The sequence below is a fragment of the Podarcis raffonei genome, chromosome 15 (genome assembly GCF_027172205.1).
Source record: "Podarcis raffonei isolate rPodRaf1 chromosome 15, rPodRaf1.pri, whole genome shotgun sequence".
Taxonomy (NCBI): Eukaryota; Metazoa; Chordata; class Lepidosauria; order Squamata; family Lacertidae; genus Podarcis; species Podarcis raffonei.
Window position 1 is genome coordinate 11,997,689 of NC_070616.1, and position 15,183 is coordinate 12,012,871.

Genomic DNA, 15,183 nt, shown 5'->3' on the forward strand with positions numbered 1-15,183 from the left:
GGTGAGCTCCCATCGTTCGGTCCCAGCTCCTGCCCACCTATCAGTTCGAAAGCACCCTTAAGTGCAAGTAGATAAATAGGTACCGCTTTATAGCGGGAAGGTAAACGGCGTTTCCGTGTGCTGCTCTGGTGCCGGTTCGTTGGAGCAGCTTCGTCACGCTGGCCACGTGACCCGGAAGTGTCTGCAGACAGCGCTGGCTCCCGGCCTCTTGAGTGAGATGAGTGCACAACCCTAGAGTCTGTCAAGACTGGCCCGTACGGGCAGGGGTACCTTTACCTTTACCTTTACCATGCCAGGCACAGAAAGTATGTTGCTCTCCCCCACAAAGAACCATGGGAAATGTAGTTTAAGGCCTTGTTGGGAATGACAGCTCTGTAAGGGTGAAACTACTGTTCCTAGAGTGGGGAGCTGTGAGCTTTAAATGTGTGGTGTGGATCTGCGCTCTGGAGAGGCAGCCTGCCAAATATATCCACTCTCATATTTGTTTCCCCTGCCTTAAGTCCAGATGGGCAGGGTACAAATACAGTCGTACCTCTGGTTACGAACTTATTTCGTTCCGGAGGTCCGTTCTTAACCTGAAACCGTTCTTTACCTGAGGTACCACTTTAGCTAATGGGGCCTCCCACTGCCGCCGCACAATTTCTGTTCTCATCCTGAGGTAAAGTTCTTAACCCGAGGTACTACTTCCGGGTTAGCGGAGTCTATAACCTGAAGCGTCTGTAACCTGAGGTGTTTGTAACCCGAGGTACCACTGTAATAAAATTATTATTATGATCACTGTACATTAAGTCCTGTATAAGCCTAGGCAAGTGGGGCCCAAAACAGCAGAATGTCCCAGTGTGAAGCGTTCTAGTTCAGGATACAGTGGTACCTCAGGTTACATACGCTTCAGGTTACAGACTCTGCTAACCCAGAAATAGTGCTTCAGGTTAAGAACTTTGCTTCAGGATGAGAACAGAATTCGTGCCCCGGCAGCAGCGGGAGGCCCCATTAGCTAAAGTGGTGCTTCAGGTTAAGAACAGTTTCAGGTTAAGTACGGACCTCCGGAACGAATTAAGTACTTAACCTGAGGTACCACTGTACTCCTTTTCATTCCTCCTCCCAACTGGCTTTCCATTCCCTGTTCACTCAGTGTATGAGTCCCCATTTGACTGTTTTCCTCGTACCACTTTTATTATCTCCCCCCTCCCTCCGCAAAAGAAAGATATTTGGTACTTTGGCAAATTTGGGGAATTGCTGGTCCCTCTCTTTGGCTACATAAGGACCAGGGCTCAAAATAATGGATGTCGTTTTTAGCACACACAAATGGAAACTCTGCCCCAAACATTGCAGGTGTGGGTGTCTTGAGAAGAACCTTCAAAGCTCTCTTTTTTCAAGAAGTCCAAAATTAGGCTCCTGCTGGCACAATAGGGGAGTGGTCAAGTGAGAGAGTGAACGGGCATGTGTCCCTCTCTCCAATCCTCTCTTTTCTAGCCACTTCATTCCATCCAGTGTTGTGAGTTTGAACGGGTTAGTCTGGATGACATCCTTGGCTCCCCAGCAGGCTCTTCCACCTCCTCCTCCTCCTCCTCCTCCTCCTCCTCCTCCTCCTCCTCCTCTTCCTCCTCCTCCTGTTCTCACCAGCATCTTTTAAAGAATTTGCTTTCGGGAGGAAGAATTTGCTTCCTTTATTGGCTTTGCCTGTCGTCCAGGTGATCAAAAAATCTTGCTACCCAAGGTGGAACGAGACCTTTGAGTTCGACCTGGACGAGTCGGCCGTGGAGAAGCTCTGCATCATCGAAGTCTGGGATTGGGATCTCGTCAGCAGGAACGATTTTCTGGGGAAGGTGAGCAGGAGGGAAAGAGGGCTTGGAAGAAGACAGACGTTTAAATCTTCTCCTAGCAAGGGGGCTGTCCTGTTCAAAGGCCGATCTCTTCGGTTTTCTGCCTTTGCGTTCTGTGTACTTTTTTTTTTTTTAGGAATCCCCGCTTTAAGGAGGGTGGGGGAATAAACATTTTAAAATCAAATATGATTGCAGCAAGCATAGAGATATGGAAAAAGCTGGAGTGATGGGCAGATGGAAAAGTTGGTCCTAAATTTGGCATGCCTCTTGTGCACTGCCCTGTGCAATTGGAGGGCGGGTTATAAATGCTTCTCGTATATAAAAATAAATGGGAAAAGCTGCTGCTCAGGGAATGCGGCTCTCGATAGAGAAGAGCACTGTCCACTTACAACACTGAATTTATGGGGGTGCTCAGAAGTGGGGCTGAGCCGCCCCTGCCCAGTTTTTAGTATACATTGCTAACCAATAGGTCTTTCCCCTTACCTGCTCCCAGGCCTGTACAGAGTTGGGGGCAGTCAGGTACACTTACCCTAGGCCTCAGAGGGCTAAGCTGGCTGGTGGGCCCTGCCAGGGCCCTGTCCTGCCAGTTTATAACTTTATTCTAACAAAATTCCTACCCTAAGCCTCAGACAACCTGTACCTGCTCCTATCTGCTTATGTTTTTTTGGAAATGGGAGGTTCTGGGGGGACATGGGGAGGCCTTGCTTCAGAAGGGAGTAAACACAACTCTCTCTTTTCCTTTCCTTTTGCAGGTAGTATTCAATGTCCAAGGGCTACAGGCGGTCCAACAAGAGGAAGGGTGGTTTATGCTTCGACCGGACAAATCAAAGCCAAGGCGGGATGAGTGAGTGTAATGGTTCTAGGGGTTGCTCGTGCGTAAACCGGTGCCAACACCTGGCTGGGTTGCCTGAGTGAACCTTTTTCTGTCCGGACAGCCACTCGCCCGTGGCTGTCTCAATCGCTGGCAGAATCCGTCAGTGGGCGTTTCTTGAACTTCTTCCAGCAAAGAAGCTCTTTGACGCCTAGTCTCCGCCTACTCTCCCTGCGCGGAAGCCTTCTGCGCAAGGAGGGTGTGGGCAGCGGAGGACCCTCACTCTCCCCGCTGGTCCCCGGCAAGGAGTCATGGGACTGCCTCGCTGATTCCCCCATCTGCCCCCCTTCTCCACTGGTGCTACGCTGATTCCCTTCCCCAGAAGATGGGCTGCCTCTCCCCATCCCGGGACGCTCTCTGGAATCCCTCTGGAGCCCTCTCTCTCCCTCCGGCCCTGATGGCAGTTCCCTGACAGTGTGTCTCTGTTTTTCAAAGGGGAGCTTCACTTGTTTGCCCCTAAGTCAACCTGTATGGGATTTTGCTGCTGCCACAGTCCTGCTAGAGCACGGGTGTCAAACACAAGGTCCGTGGGCCGAATCCGGCCCGCCAGACCTCGTCATGTGGCCCGTGTAGCCACCACCGGCCACCAGCCTTCACCTTTTATTCTCGCTTTTTTTTTTGACACAAGAAAGCCGCCTCTTCAGCGCATGCGCGGCAGCCTACAAGCCAGAGAACGTCTGCCCTCTAGCGGCGCCAGCCGTTCTACACAGGAAACCTCCACTTTACATGTCCTTTACATAGTCCTACAGATACAACCGGCCCTTTGAGGGTGACCAAACTGCTGATGCGGCCCCCAATGAATTTGAGTTTAACACCCCTGTGCTAGAGTGTTTAAGGAACGCGGGTGGTGCTGTGGTCTAAACCACTGAGCCTCTTGGGCTTGCCGATCAGAAGGTCGATGGTTCGAATCCCTGCAATAGGGTGAGCTCCCATTGCTCTGTCCGAGCTCCTGCCAACCTAGCAGTTCGAAAGCACGCCAGTGCAAGTAGATAAATAGGTACCACTGCGGTGGGAAGGTAAACAGCGTTTCCATTCAATCTGGTTTCCGTCATGGTGTTCCGTTGTGTCAGAAGCAGTTTAGTCATGCTGGCCACGTGACCTGGAAACCTGTCTGTGGACAAATGCCCGCTCCCTCGGCTTGAAAGCGAGATGAGCGCCGCAACCTTTGACTGGACTTAACCGTCAAGGGGTCCTTTACCTTTTACCTTTACCTTTAGAGTGTTTGCCCTACTTATCTTACTGGACTTGTTCCTGACGAAATAGTTTCTCCTTGGAGCCAGGGGCATAAAATCTCTTCTGCTCAGGGGCGGCAGCAGACGTCATTTATTTATTCCTTTCATAAAATTTACGTCCTGCTTGACTGTGTAGAAAAATCTCAGAGCGGTTTCATAAATGCAGCCCTGCATCCTGGCATTACCCAGTCACTGCTGTTCCGCTATAAAGCTGGAGGAGGAGAAGACTTGAGAGGGGATACGAGAGCCATGGTCAAATATCTGATGGAGAAGCTTGTTTTCTCCCGCTCCAGAGAGTGGGACCCAAACCAATACAGTGGTACCTCGCAAGACGAATGCCTCGCAAGACGAAAAACTTGCAAGACGAAAGAGTTTTCCGTTTTTTGAGTCGCTTCGCAAGACGAAGTTCCCTATGGGCTTGCTTCGCAAGACGAAAACGTCTTGCGAGTTCTTGCGAGTTTGTTTCCTTTTTCTTAAAGCCGCTAAGTACCGTTAATAGCCGTGCTTCGCAAGACGATAAATCCGCAAGACGAAGAAACTCGCAGAACGAATTAATTTCGTCTTGCGAGGCACCACTGTAGATTCAAATGGTGTCGCAGTATTTTGTTAGCTAAAAAGTGGAAAACTCAAGAATTACCAACAGTAGAAGAATGGCAGGTGAAGATGATGGATTGTATGGAGCTAGCCGATCTAACCGGAAGAATCCGCGACCAGAAGGAGGAGGAACATCACGAAGAATGGAAGAAATTTAATGATTATTTAGTTAAATTTGTTAAGCTAAAATAACTGGAAATAGTGTCCAGATACTTAAAGGGCTTAGGATTGTATCTATGTTAACGGATAAAATAATATGTTTAATACAAGAAGGAGAAGATTTAAAGATGTTAATGTTTAATTTAAAGGGTATTAAAATTGGGATTTGGAAAACCGTTATAAGGATATGCAATGAAATTCAACTAAGTGGAAACGAGGAAGTCATTTTACAAAGTAAATAACTGTTATTTTCAATAAGGTTATGATTTATGTCTGTTATGTTTTGTTTGTTTTATGTTTTTGTTTGTCATTGATATTGTAAAAACTAATAAAATTTTTGCAAAAAAAGAAGAAGATTCAAATGGTGAGAAAGAAGAGTTTGAGTAAACATTAGGAATAACCTTGTGGTTATAAGAGCTGTGGCAACTGACTCCCCTTCGTTGGAGGTTTTTAATCAGAGCTTGGGTGGCCATCTGTCATGGATTCTTTATCCGCCATTCTTGCATTGTGGGAGGTTGGACTTAGACGGCCCTGGGAGTTCCTTCAAAACAGAACCTAAAGACTCCTACAAAATCACAAGGGCCTGTAGCTCATGTCCTAACTTAGGAGGGCTGAGGAGCCTGTAGCTCTCCAGTCGTCCTTGCTGGCTGGGAGTGATGGGAGTTGCAGTTGGGTAGCATCTCTCCTGAAGGATTCTGTGGTCCATGGTGGGACCATGTAGTTAGTTTGCATCAATCACATTGCCTCCTTTCCCCTTCCTTTCCAGGGGCAACCTGGGCTCCCTACACCTCCAGTTGCAGCTTCGGGATGAGACGGTGCTTCCGTCCATCCACTACCAGCCTCTCGTCCAGCTTCTGTGTCAGGAAGTTAAAGCAGGTGCCCAGGTGAGATCCATCGCTTTTGGCGGGCAGGCCCTTTAACTGGGGTGACCCAGGTTCTTCCCTTCACTCAGCTGTAAGACTCGCCAGCTCACCAGTCGTTCTCTCTTAGCTTAACCTACTTTGCAGGGTTGCTGTGAGTATAGAAATGCGTTTGAACCTGTGCATGCTGCCTTTAGCTTTTTGGGAGAAAGGTAGGACAACGATCTTGGAGATGCACCTGTTTAGACATGCATTCCCCTGATCTCCAGGCCTGAACCTCCTGATCTAATCGCTTTAATTGTTAGTGCTGTTTTAATGGGCTTGTTTTATTGTACATCTTAATTATGCACGCTTGGAATGCCTTGACGAAATGAACTTATTGTGCACTTTGATTGACATGGATATATTTTGCAACTCAGTTTTACACTTGTAAGCTGCTTAGAAGCCATGTTGGCAAGCGAGCAGAATGTGTATATAAATAAATAAAGTCGTTAAAGAAATATTTGATGACTTTGAGAATAGACCCCCTAATTTTGTGCATGCAAGTGGGGTGGGGGAACTCTCCATCACGCTTTAATTGAATTTTTTTATTCTCCTCCTGAGTTTCACGTGCGTTACAGCCTCCCTGGGGGTCTATCTCCTCAGCCGCTCCCTTTCTTTTTTTTCCTCCTGGCAGGACGGGAAAGTCCATTTAATAACCCTGATTGACGACACCACGACCGCCGAGTGCAGGCAGGAAGTTGCCGTCAACCTTGTCAAGCTCTTTGTGGGCCAAGGGTTGGCCAAAGAGTTCTTGGACCTCCTCTTCAAACTGGAACTGGATAAAACCGGTAAGGATCCTGGGGGCATGACTGGGACATGGGAGGCTACCATGCTCTGTGCAGCTGGGGTACCATTTTATGTCACTAGAATGGAGGAGAGTGTGCAATGCATGGGGGGAGGGGGAGGAAGTTCAGACCTGCTCCAAAAAAATTGATCAGTTGGACCCAGGGGCATCTTAGCCGTAGAGGCTAGTGGTGCAGGGCACCAGGGCGCCAAGTTCTGGAGAGCACCAGGGAAGAGGCAGAGGCCGGATGCGGCACCTCCTGGCATCAGCTCGCCGCCCTCACCTGCCTCCGCCATGCCAGGCCAAAGCAGCGCCGGCCTGCAGCCTCCGCCTGCTGTGGCCACCACAGCACAAAGTGGCCAGCTGAGCCGGGAGCCACCACGTCGAGCCTCCGCCTCTTCCCCGCCGGAGGAGCTGCCCTCCAGCCGCTGCCTGCTTCCTCCAGCCCCACAAAACTGGGTGCCTCGCCGGCAGTGCCGTCCTCCCTAAAAAAGGTCTGCAACTCTGGGAAAGGGGTGGTGGTGCTGGAGGGATCTTTGCACCACAGCGCCAGATATGCTTAAGACGGCCCTGGTTGGACCTGGGCATGGGCAGGTCCTGTCCGCCTATGGCATTTCCAGACTGCTACTGTAATTTGGGGGGGATTCAGTCACGTGCTGGCAAATTCAGGTTCCTAGAATCATAGATGGAGCAACTCAGTAGAAGGCAGCTTCCTATGTTCCTGTGTTCTGTTTCAGATGAGCCAAACACTCTGTTTCGGAGCAACTCTCTGGCCTCTAAGTCAATGGAGTCATTTCTGAAGGTACTTGATGGGTTTGTGGTTTGCTTGTGTGAATCTTGAGTATGTTTATTTCATTCTGTTTTTCCATCCATCTATGTATCTCCTGGGACAGCTCAGTCAGAGCACGAGCCTCTCGATCTCGGGGTTGTGGGTTCAAGCCCCACGTCGAGCAAAAGATTCCTGCATTTCAGGGGGGCTGGACTAGATGGGACCTTCTTGGTCCCTTCTGACTCTATGATTTTATGATTTTATACCGCCATCTGATCGTTAAGTCCGCTGTCTCTCCTGTCCTGCCCCAAAATCTTCCCATCTGCAGGTGGCAGGGATGCAGTACCTCCACAGAGTCCTTGGGCCGACAATCAACCGAGTGTTTGAAGAGAAGAGATGCATTGAGCTGGATCCCAGCAAAGTGGAGAGCAAGGATATTGGGTAAGAGAGCCAGGATCAGGGACCTTTCTCAAGCTGTACATATTGCTGTGAGTTTCAGGAGCGGGGGTTAGTACGCAGGACGCCTGGGTCTCTTCTAATTTCTGGGGGTCCTGGATTCTGCAGGGGTTACAATTGAATAGGTTGGTGAAGTAGGCAGGAAGGCCAGCTTTTTTCTGGATGAGTTGATGGCCCTAAATATTGTTGGTAGTATAACAAAGGAAGCTGTACGGTGCCAGAAAGCAAATGGGTGGGCCCCTCTCCCTCACCTGGCTGCTAGTGAGGGGGAAGAACTATAGCCAAGAATGGCTGAGCTGGGCTAGAAGCAGGCAGAAGCAGATAGTGAGAGTCCTGCTTGATTTCTGCTTCAATCCAAGGCTGTGAGCAAAACCTTCTGGGGTGTTGGTGTTCATGTGATCCCCTCTATCATAGGCTCAGGTTGAATGTATATACATATATATACACATACACATATGCATATGCATATGCATATACATGCATATGTGTGTGTGTGTGTAAATAAACCCTTTATCTTAAAGACACCCCGTCTCCCCTGTCCCTCATTCCAAGGAAACCGAACCCTAGGTAAGCACCCAGAGCCACCGAAATCTTGCACCACTCAGAAATTTTCGTGGTGTATATCACAACATTCCACTACAACTAGGAAAATACAGCAATGACTAGGAAAATACATTGTTCCATTTCCATAGAGCACAGTTAAATTCTTAAAACGTGGTCACGTGTGTGGAGGCCAAAACTGTGGTCCCTTGCGGTTTACTCCTCTTTGCGATTTACGCAAGAAACACCAGATTTTATTTGTAAAACCAGTTCATACATTTATATCCTGCCTTTCCTCCTGGGAGCTCAAGGCAACGCACGTGCTTCCCCTGCCTTCTGTTTAATCCTCACAACAGCCCTGTGGTGCAGGTTAGGCTGAGAGAGACAGCGGCTGGCCCAAGGGAGCTTCATGGCAGAGGGAGGGGATTTGAAAGCCTCCTCCCTGCAAGGTCCTGGACTAAACCACTCTGGCTTATGCAGATGGCAGCGATGATGCTGGAAAGGTGCCGCAGTCTCGGGGGCGGGAGTCCATTAATTTCTTTTTCTTCCTCTCCCTGCGGCAGCTGCTCCAGCCTCCATCGTATCCAGAGTGAAAGCGACGTCATCCAGCAGAGCGCTCAGCACCTTCGGTCCTATCTTGGCGACCTGCTTGGCACCATTGCCAAATCCGCCAAGGCGTGTCCCGCCATCATCCGCGCCACTTTCCAGCTGCTCTTCAAGAGGGTTGGGGAGCAGTTCCCCGAAGAGAAGAACCAGGTCAGTACAGTGGGATCCTTCTCCTCCTCCTCCTCGCCTCTGTCCTGGCCTGCTCTAACCACTGAACTGCACTGCTTCACCTACTGCGGACCTTCTGGTCAAACACAGGAGGGCTTTTCATCATGTTTCCTTGGCAGGCTCTTGAGCAGCACCAGCTCTTGCAGGGGGCAGCCATGGCAGTGTGGTTGCCAAGAATTGTCCCTTGAGGACTAGGAGCTTGGGCCTGGCCTGCAGATGCTGATAGGTGGCTAGCACAGGCTCTTTCCCTCCCTTCCTCTCCCCCTTTCCCCATCCCTTTTAGATGTTGACATCTGTGCTACCATTCCTTTTCCACTTGCAGAACGTGAAGTTCATCGCCATCACCAGTTTCCTCTGCCTTCGTTTCTTCTCTCCGGCCATCATGTCCCCCAAATTATTCCACCTGCAGGAGAAGCACGCAGACGCCCGCACCAGCCGCACCCTCCTGCTCCTGGCCAAGGTAAGAGCCAGCCTGGACTTCACCTCCTGGACAAGAAGGGAGAGCATCCTGTCTGTAAATCCAGCCCCAGCATCTGCACACAGAAAATCCTGGCCCTGTGATCAGTGCTGGCTGCCATTTTAATTCCCCACAAGGCCCCTGATGATAGCATCACCGAGGAATTGTGGGAAATGGGAACGGCAGCTCCTGGAGCCAGCCACCATTTTAATTTCACACATAGCTCCCATTTTAATTTCACACAATGCCCCCGGTGTTAGTTTCACACTGGGGAATTGTGGGAAATCAGAACAGCAACTCCAACAGCCAGCCACCATTTTAATTTCTCTCATGGCTGCCATTTTAATTTCCCACAATGCCCCTGGAGTTAGCATCACTCAGGGGAATTCTGGGGAATGGCAGCTCCTAGAGCCAGACACCTGGTGCTAATTGAATGCTACTTCTGCTTCCCACATTGACTGTGTCCAAGGTCTCCCAGAGAGCTTCATTGAATCTTAGCATTGGAAGGGACCCCAAGGGTCATGTAGTCCAACCCCATGCAATGCAGGAATCTCAACTAAAGTACCTGTCACAGATGGCCATCTAGCCTCTTGCTTTAAAACCTGCAAGAAAGGAGAGTCCACCACCTCTCGTGAGAGTCTGTTCCACTGCTAAACAGCTCTTAACTGTCAGAAAGGTTTTCCTGATGTTTAGTTCGAATCTCCTTTCTTGTAACTTGAAGCCATTGGTTCAGGTCCTACCTTCCAGAGCAGGAGGAAACAAGCTTGCTCCATCTTCCATGTTGACAGCTCTTTAGATATTTGAAGACAGCTCTTTAGATATTTGAAGATGGCTATCATAGCACCTCTCAGTCTCCTTTTTCCCCAAGCTAAACATACCCAGCTTCCTTGACGGTTCCTCATAAGGCTTGGATTCTGGGCCCTTGATCATCTTGGTTGCCCTCCTCTGCACACCTTCCAGCTTGTCAACATCCTTCTTAAATGGTGGAGCCCAGAACTAGCTGTGCAGCAGGTCTCCTCCGTCTCTTAGGCCCCAGTGTCCTCTCTGCCATGCACCACACCAGCTTTTCACTTGATTTGTGGAGGCCTGTCCTTGACCTGTGGTCACCTCTCTGAATTCTCGCTTGCCAGGCTGTTCAGAACGTGGGGAACATGGACACCGGTGTCAGCCGTACCAAGGAACCCTGGATGGCTCCACTGCAGTCCACCATCCAACAGGGCGTCGCACAGATGAAGCGGTTCCTCCTCCAATTGATTGACATTGAGGAGAAAGAAGGTTGGTGACTGAGGGCAGCCCCAAGCACCTGGGTCTGGTTCGTTCTGATTGGAGGGAGGGAAGGTGCCTTGCAGGGCTGCCAACCAATCATTTTCTTACTGGTGTGACCAATGAACAGCGTTTTATTTGAGGTGGCGGTTGGGGGGTGAGCTTAAAACCAGGAGTTTAAATATGTAATGCATATTTAAAGCACGCTCCTTCCCACAAAGAATATTGGGAACTGTAGTTCACCCCTTGCAAGGCTGCAGTTCCCAGCAACCCTAAACAAACTACATTGCCCAGAATTCTTTGAGGGGGTGTACACAGGCAAAGCGACTGGGCTGTGAACTATGGCCCTCACCCCTGCCAGATCCTAGGTGGCAAACCATTATTTCTCTTTCTCAGGGTGGATCTACACACAAGGAAAAAATACGCTATAAAGTCAGAAATTAAATCGTTATAACAAAGGAAAAGAAAAACCCTATGTAAAAATCGCACAGAAAATTTGTTTGCTCTCTGGTGCCATCTGGTGTTGTATGTTTATAACACATTCAAAGTGTTGGTTTTTTTTACTAATGTAGCTGAGTCCTCAGTCTTCTTTGCTGCAAAATGGGGCTAGATAATAATGACCTACCTAACAGAGTAAGTTGTATGTGGCACACTTTGATTGCTAGGTGGGTTTATTTAAAAAATAAAATCCAGTCAGTTTTGTTCTGGTTTTGTACTGTCTTTGCAGAATTAGATCCGCAGAAGTCCCCCTCCCTGCAGACCCAGGTTGTGAAAGAAGGGCCTCTGTTTATCTATAAGGCCAGAAGCAAAGGCCCTCTCCTCTCGTCCTCCTTTAAGAAGCTCTACTTCTCCCTAACCAGCGAAGCCCTCACTTGTGCCAAGACACCGAGCTGCAAGGTAAGGAGGCAACAGGGAGGGCTGCTGCTGCTGCTGTCATGGCCACCTGGTGGACTTTCCAGAAGGTTCTAGAAAGCCACTGCCATGGGCACAGGGTATCGGATTAGACAGGCTTTCGCCTAATCCAACAGGGCTGTGACGTACTTATGGGACTTGTCTTTTCAGAAAAGCTCCTTCATCACGCCAGCCAGCATCCGGGCAGCCGAAAAGGTGGAGGAGAAGAGCTTTGGCAACTCTCACGTCATGCAGATCATCTACGCCAATGAGGCCGGCCAGACGGACACGGCTTACCTGCAGTGCAAGGTTGCCGTAGTTGGGGGTCCAGTTTAGGTGGAGAGGGAGAGCTTACAGTGGGTGATGACAGTGGTTCCAGCAGCACCCCTTCTGCAAGCCTGTTGTTTTCTCCAGAGGCTTGGAAGTGGCACCTGGCTTGCTCCTTTTGTCCTGCCGCTTTTTCATTGGTCCAGCAGGTTTTGCAGCACTAACAAAAACAAACAAACCCCCAAACAAAAAACCACCTTTCTTGGAAACAGAACCTGCAATGCCTGCTTGACCCGAGGGCAGAAAACATGAGCATCTGACACACCATTTTACTTGTGGCATTTCAGCGTTGTGTGTGGCTGAAGGCCAGCCAGTCAATATCACACACAAATTAAATGCACAGAAGGTGGAGCACTTGAAAACAGGGTTTTCCTGGTGCACAGAAAGAGCTGTTCCGCGCTTTTCCTTGCGTACTGGGCTCTCGCAAGATCTTGTGAGAACTTGGCGACTTGCTTGGCGGTGGGAGCAAGGCCCCCCTTGGCATACTGCTCTGGAAAGATGTTTATTTGGGGGCGATTAGGGGACGCGGGTGGCGCTGTGGGTTAAACCACAGAGCCTAGGACTTGCCGATCAGAAGGTCGGTGGTTTGAATCCCCGCGACGGGGTGAGCTCCTGTTGCTCGGTCCCTGCTCCTGCCAGCCTAGCAGTTCGAAAGCACACAGTGCAAGTAGATAAATAGGTACCACTCCAGCGGGAAGGTAAACGGCGTTTCCATGCGCTGCTCTGGGTCGCCAGAAGCGGCTTAGTCATGCTGGCCACATGAGTCGGAAGCTGTACGCCGGCTCCCTCGGCAAATAAAGTTAGATGAGCGCCGCAACCCCAGAGTCGTCCGCAACTGGACCTAATGGTCAGGGGTCCCTTTACCTTTACCTTTGAAGGGAGAGGTTCCAACAAAATTTTGCATTGATGTGCCATCCTCGTGTTGTAAGCTGCCTTTTTCTCTGTGATGTATGTATGCTGCTTTTTGGGTGGTTTTTGGCTAAGGGGTTAGGCAATTTCAAAAGTATTTAAAGGTTCTTGCTGACCTTTGCTCTAGGTCCTCACCTCCTTGCAAAGGTGGAGGGGGGAGGAATCTGTTGCAGCAGTTGGAGGGAATTAAGATCTGCCTTGCTTTCACTGGATGCTGCCTCCATCCATTCTTATCTGACTGATAATGGAGTTAGGGAGTTAGAGAGTCCTTTGGGGAGTTTGGGCTGCAAAAGCGAAACCCCCATTTTCCTGTAACATCTGGAATGTAACAAGCAAAACACAGTTGTACTGTATACTGAAGGGCTGTGCTGGATCAAATGCATGGATGATATAATCCTGCCCTCTCTGTCTTTTTAGTGTGTGAACGAGCTCAACCAGTGGCTGTCGGCCTTGCGGAAGGTTTGTGTGAACAACGCAGGGATGCTGTGCTCCTACCACCCTGGCGTCTTCCGAGGAGACAAATGGAGCTGCTGCCACCAAAAGGACAAAGGCGGTACTGTGCCCTTTATTGGCCAAAGCTACCCCAGTGACATAGAATCATAGAATTGTGAAGGGACCCCAAGGGTCATCTAGTCCAACCCCCTGCAATGCAGGGATCTCAGCTGAAGCATCCATGACAGGTGGCCATCCAGCCTCTGCTTAAAAACCTCCCATGAAAGGAGAGTCCTGCTCCGCTGTCAAACGGCTCTTACTGCCAGAAAGTTCAGTAGGGTGGCAGTTGCCTTCAACCTTACTTTTAAATAATAAGCTAAAGCCTTTATTTAGCAAAATATAAGCTGTGAAGGGGTGCGCAGAATTACACCAAGTCAACAAAATAAAATAAAAGGATTTCTGTGTTCTAGCCCTTGCCAACATTTCCTGTGGTAACATGAAACTCCCTCCCGCAAGAAATCTACATGTCGCTTTCTGTGGCCTTCTAGATGTTGTTAGACTGCAACGCCCATTAGCTTTGTCTGCTGACCAGGGATGATGGGATTTGGAGTCCAGTAACTTTTGAAGGACCACAAATGTTGTTGTTGTTGCTGTTCCATTATATGCCACCTTTTTCCACCAAGGAGCTCAAGGTGGCCTCCATGATTCTCCCCCTCCTTGTTTCAGTCCCTACAACAACTCTGTGTGGCAGGCTAGGCTGAGAGACTGTGACTGGCCCAAGGTCACCCAGTGAGCTTCATGGCTGAGTCGGGATTTGAACCCTGGTCTCTCCCAGGTACTAGTCCAGTTGTACTCTAACCACTGTATGACACTGACTCTCAGTCACCCCTGGCTTAGCTCTCACAGCAGCCTTCCTTTGACATGTGTATGCTCCCTCAAAACACATAGCAGGAATAAAAACCCTCCAGCCTTTCATGAAAACTGGGCCTCCTTAAAGAACCCTCACTTTAAAACAACAACACCCCTTTGCCTGCTAGGACTGGGCTGTGACAAAACCCGGCATGGAGTTACTCTCCGGGAATGGAATGATCCCTTGGATCCTGACTTAGAGGCTCAGTTGATTTTCCGACACTTGCTTGGGGTGCGAGATGCAATGAGGTAAGTTGACTGGCCTTTCCTTCCTTCATTTCTGAAGGTATGCTGAGTGGGTGGGTCTCACTTTTAATCATTTTATGGGTTTTATAAAATGGTGTACTATACAAATAACCAAGCCATAGAACTCTCTGCTCGTTCCGTTGCTGAGGTAATTCTAGGGTGCACTAACTCTGCCCTTTCATTTCTTACTATTCAAAGGGAAAAATATTTGGAACTATCAACTCTGGAGAAAAATGAAAATCTTCATTTGACCCAGAATGAAGGTATGACTCATCAGTACCGTTTTTTAAGTGTGGAGAGTGAAGTGGACTGAGGCTGGATTGGTTCATAGAGCCATGGAGTTGGAAGGGACCCCATGGGTTATCTAGTCGAGCCCCCTTGCAGGAATCACAGCTGAATAATCTCTGACTGATGGCCATTGAACCTCTTTTAAAATGGAGATTCCAGTGGAGGAGAGTCCATCACTTTCCAAGGTTGTCCATTCTACTGTCAAGCAGCTTCTACCATCAGAAAGTTCTCTCTAATGTTTAGTTAGAATCTCCTTTCTTATCATTTGAAGCCATTGGTTTCCTCTCCACTGGAGCAGCAGAAAACAAGTTTTCTCCATCTTCCCAGTGACAGCCCTTCAGATATTTGAAGAGGGCTCTCATATCACCTCTCAGTCTTCTCTTCTCCAAGCTAAACATACCCAACGCCCCCCAACTGTTCCCCATAAGGCTTGGTTTCCAGATCCTTCAGGCTTTATCAGTTCACTTTCTCAGGGGGAACAAAAGTCTTTTCAGGCCAGCTTCTGTAAGGGAGGGAGAGTTGTCAGTTTGGCTGGGATTATAACACTGCAGAGCAGC

At 49.3% G+C, this 15,183-nt stretch overlaps 1 protein-coding gene across 4 annotated transcripts in view; it reads left to right on the forward strand.

Moving 5' to 3' along the window:
- The window catches only part of LOC128402499 (ras GTPase-activating protein 4-like), a 50,086-nt gene that overhangs the window by 32,084 nt on the left and 2,819 nt on the right, over positions 1 to 15,183 (forward strand). For 3 of the 4 annotated variants that reach the window (XM_053366673.1, XM_053366674.1, XM_053366675.1), the window contains exons 7-20: positions 1,692 to 1,826; positions 2,576 to 2,667; positions 5,446 to 5,563; positions 6,216 to 6,369; positions 7,103 to 7,167; positions 7,463 to 7,575; positions 8,694 to 8,886; positions 9,227 to 9,364; positions 10,492 to 10,636; positions 11,352 to 11,521; positions 11,687 to 11,824; positions 13,169 to 13,304; positions 14,221 to 14,341; positions 14,537 to 14,601. In XM_053366673.1, the coding sequence (XP_053222648.1) occupies positions 1,692 to 1,826; positions 2,576 to 2,667; positions 5,446 to 5,563; positions 6,216 to 6,369; positions 7,103 to 7,167; positions 7,463 to 7,575; positions 8,694 to 8,886; positions 9,227 to 9,364; positions 10,492 to 10,636; positions 11,352 to 11,521; positions 11,687 to 11,824; positions 13,169 to 13,304; positions 14,221 to 14,341; positions 14,537 to 14,601 (1,783 nt within the window). The remainder of the gene's footprint in view (positions 1 to 1,691; positions 1,827 to 2,575; positions 2,668 to 5,445; positions 5,564 to 6,215; positions 6,370 to 7,102; positions 7,168 to 7,462; positions 7,576 to 8,693; positions 8,887 to 9,226; positions 9,365 to 10,491; positions 10,637 to 11,351; positions 11,522 to 11,686; positions 11,825 to 13,168; positions 13,305 to 14,220; positions 14,342 to 14,536; positions 14,602 to 15,183) is intronic. The other variant, XM_053366676.1, reaches the window with a different exon arrangement.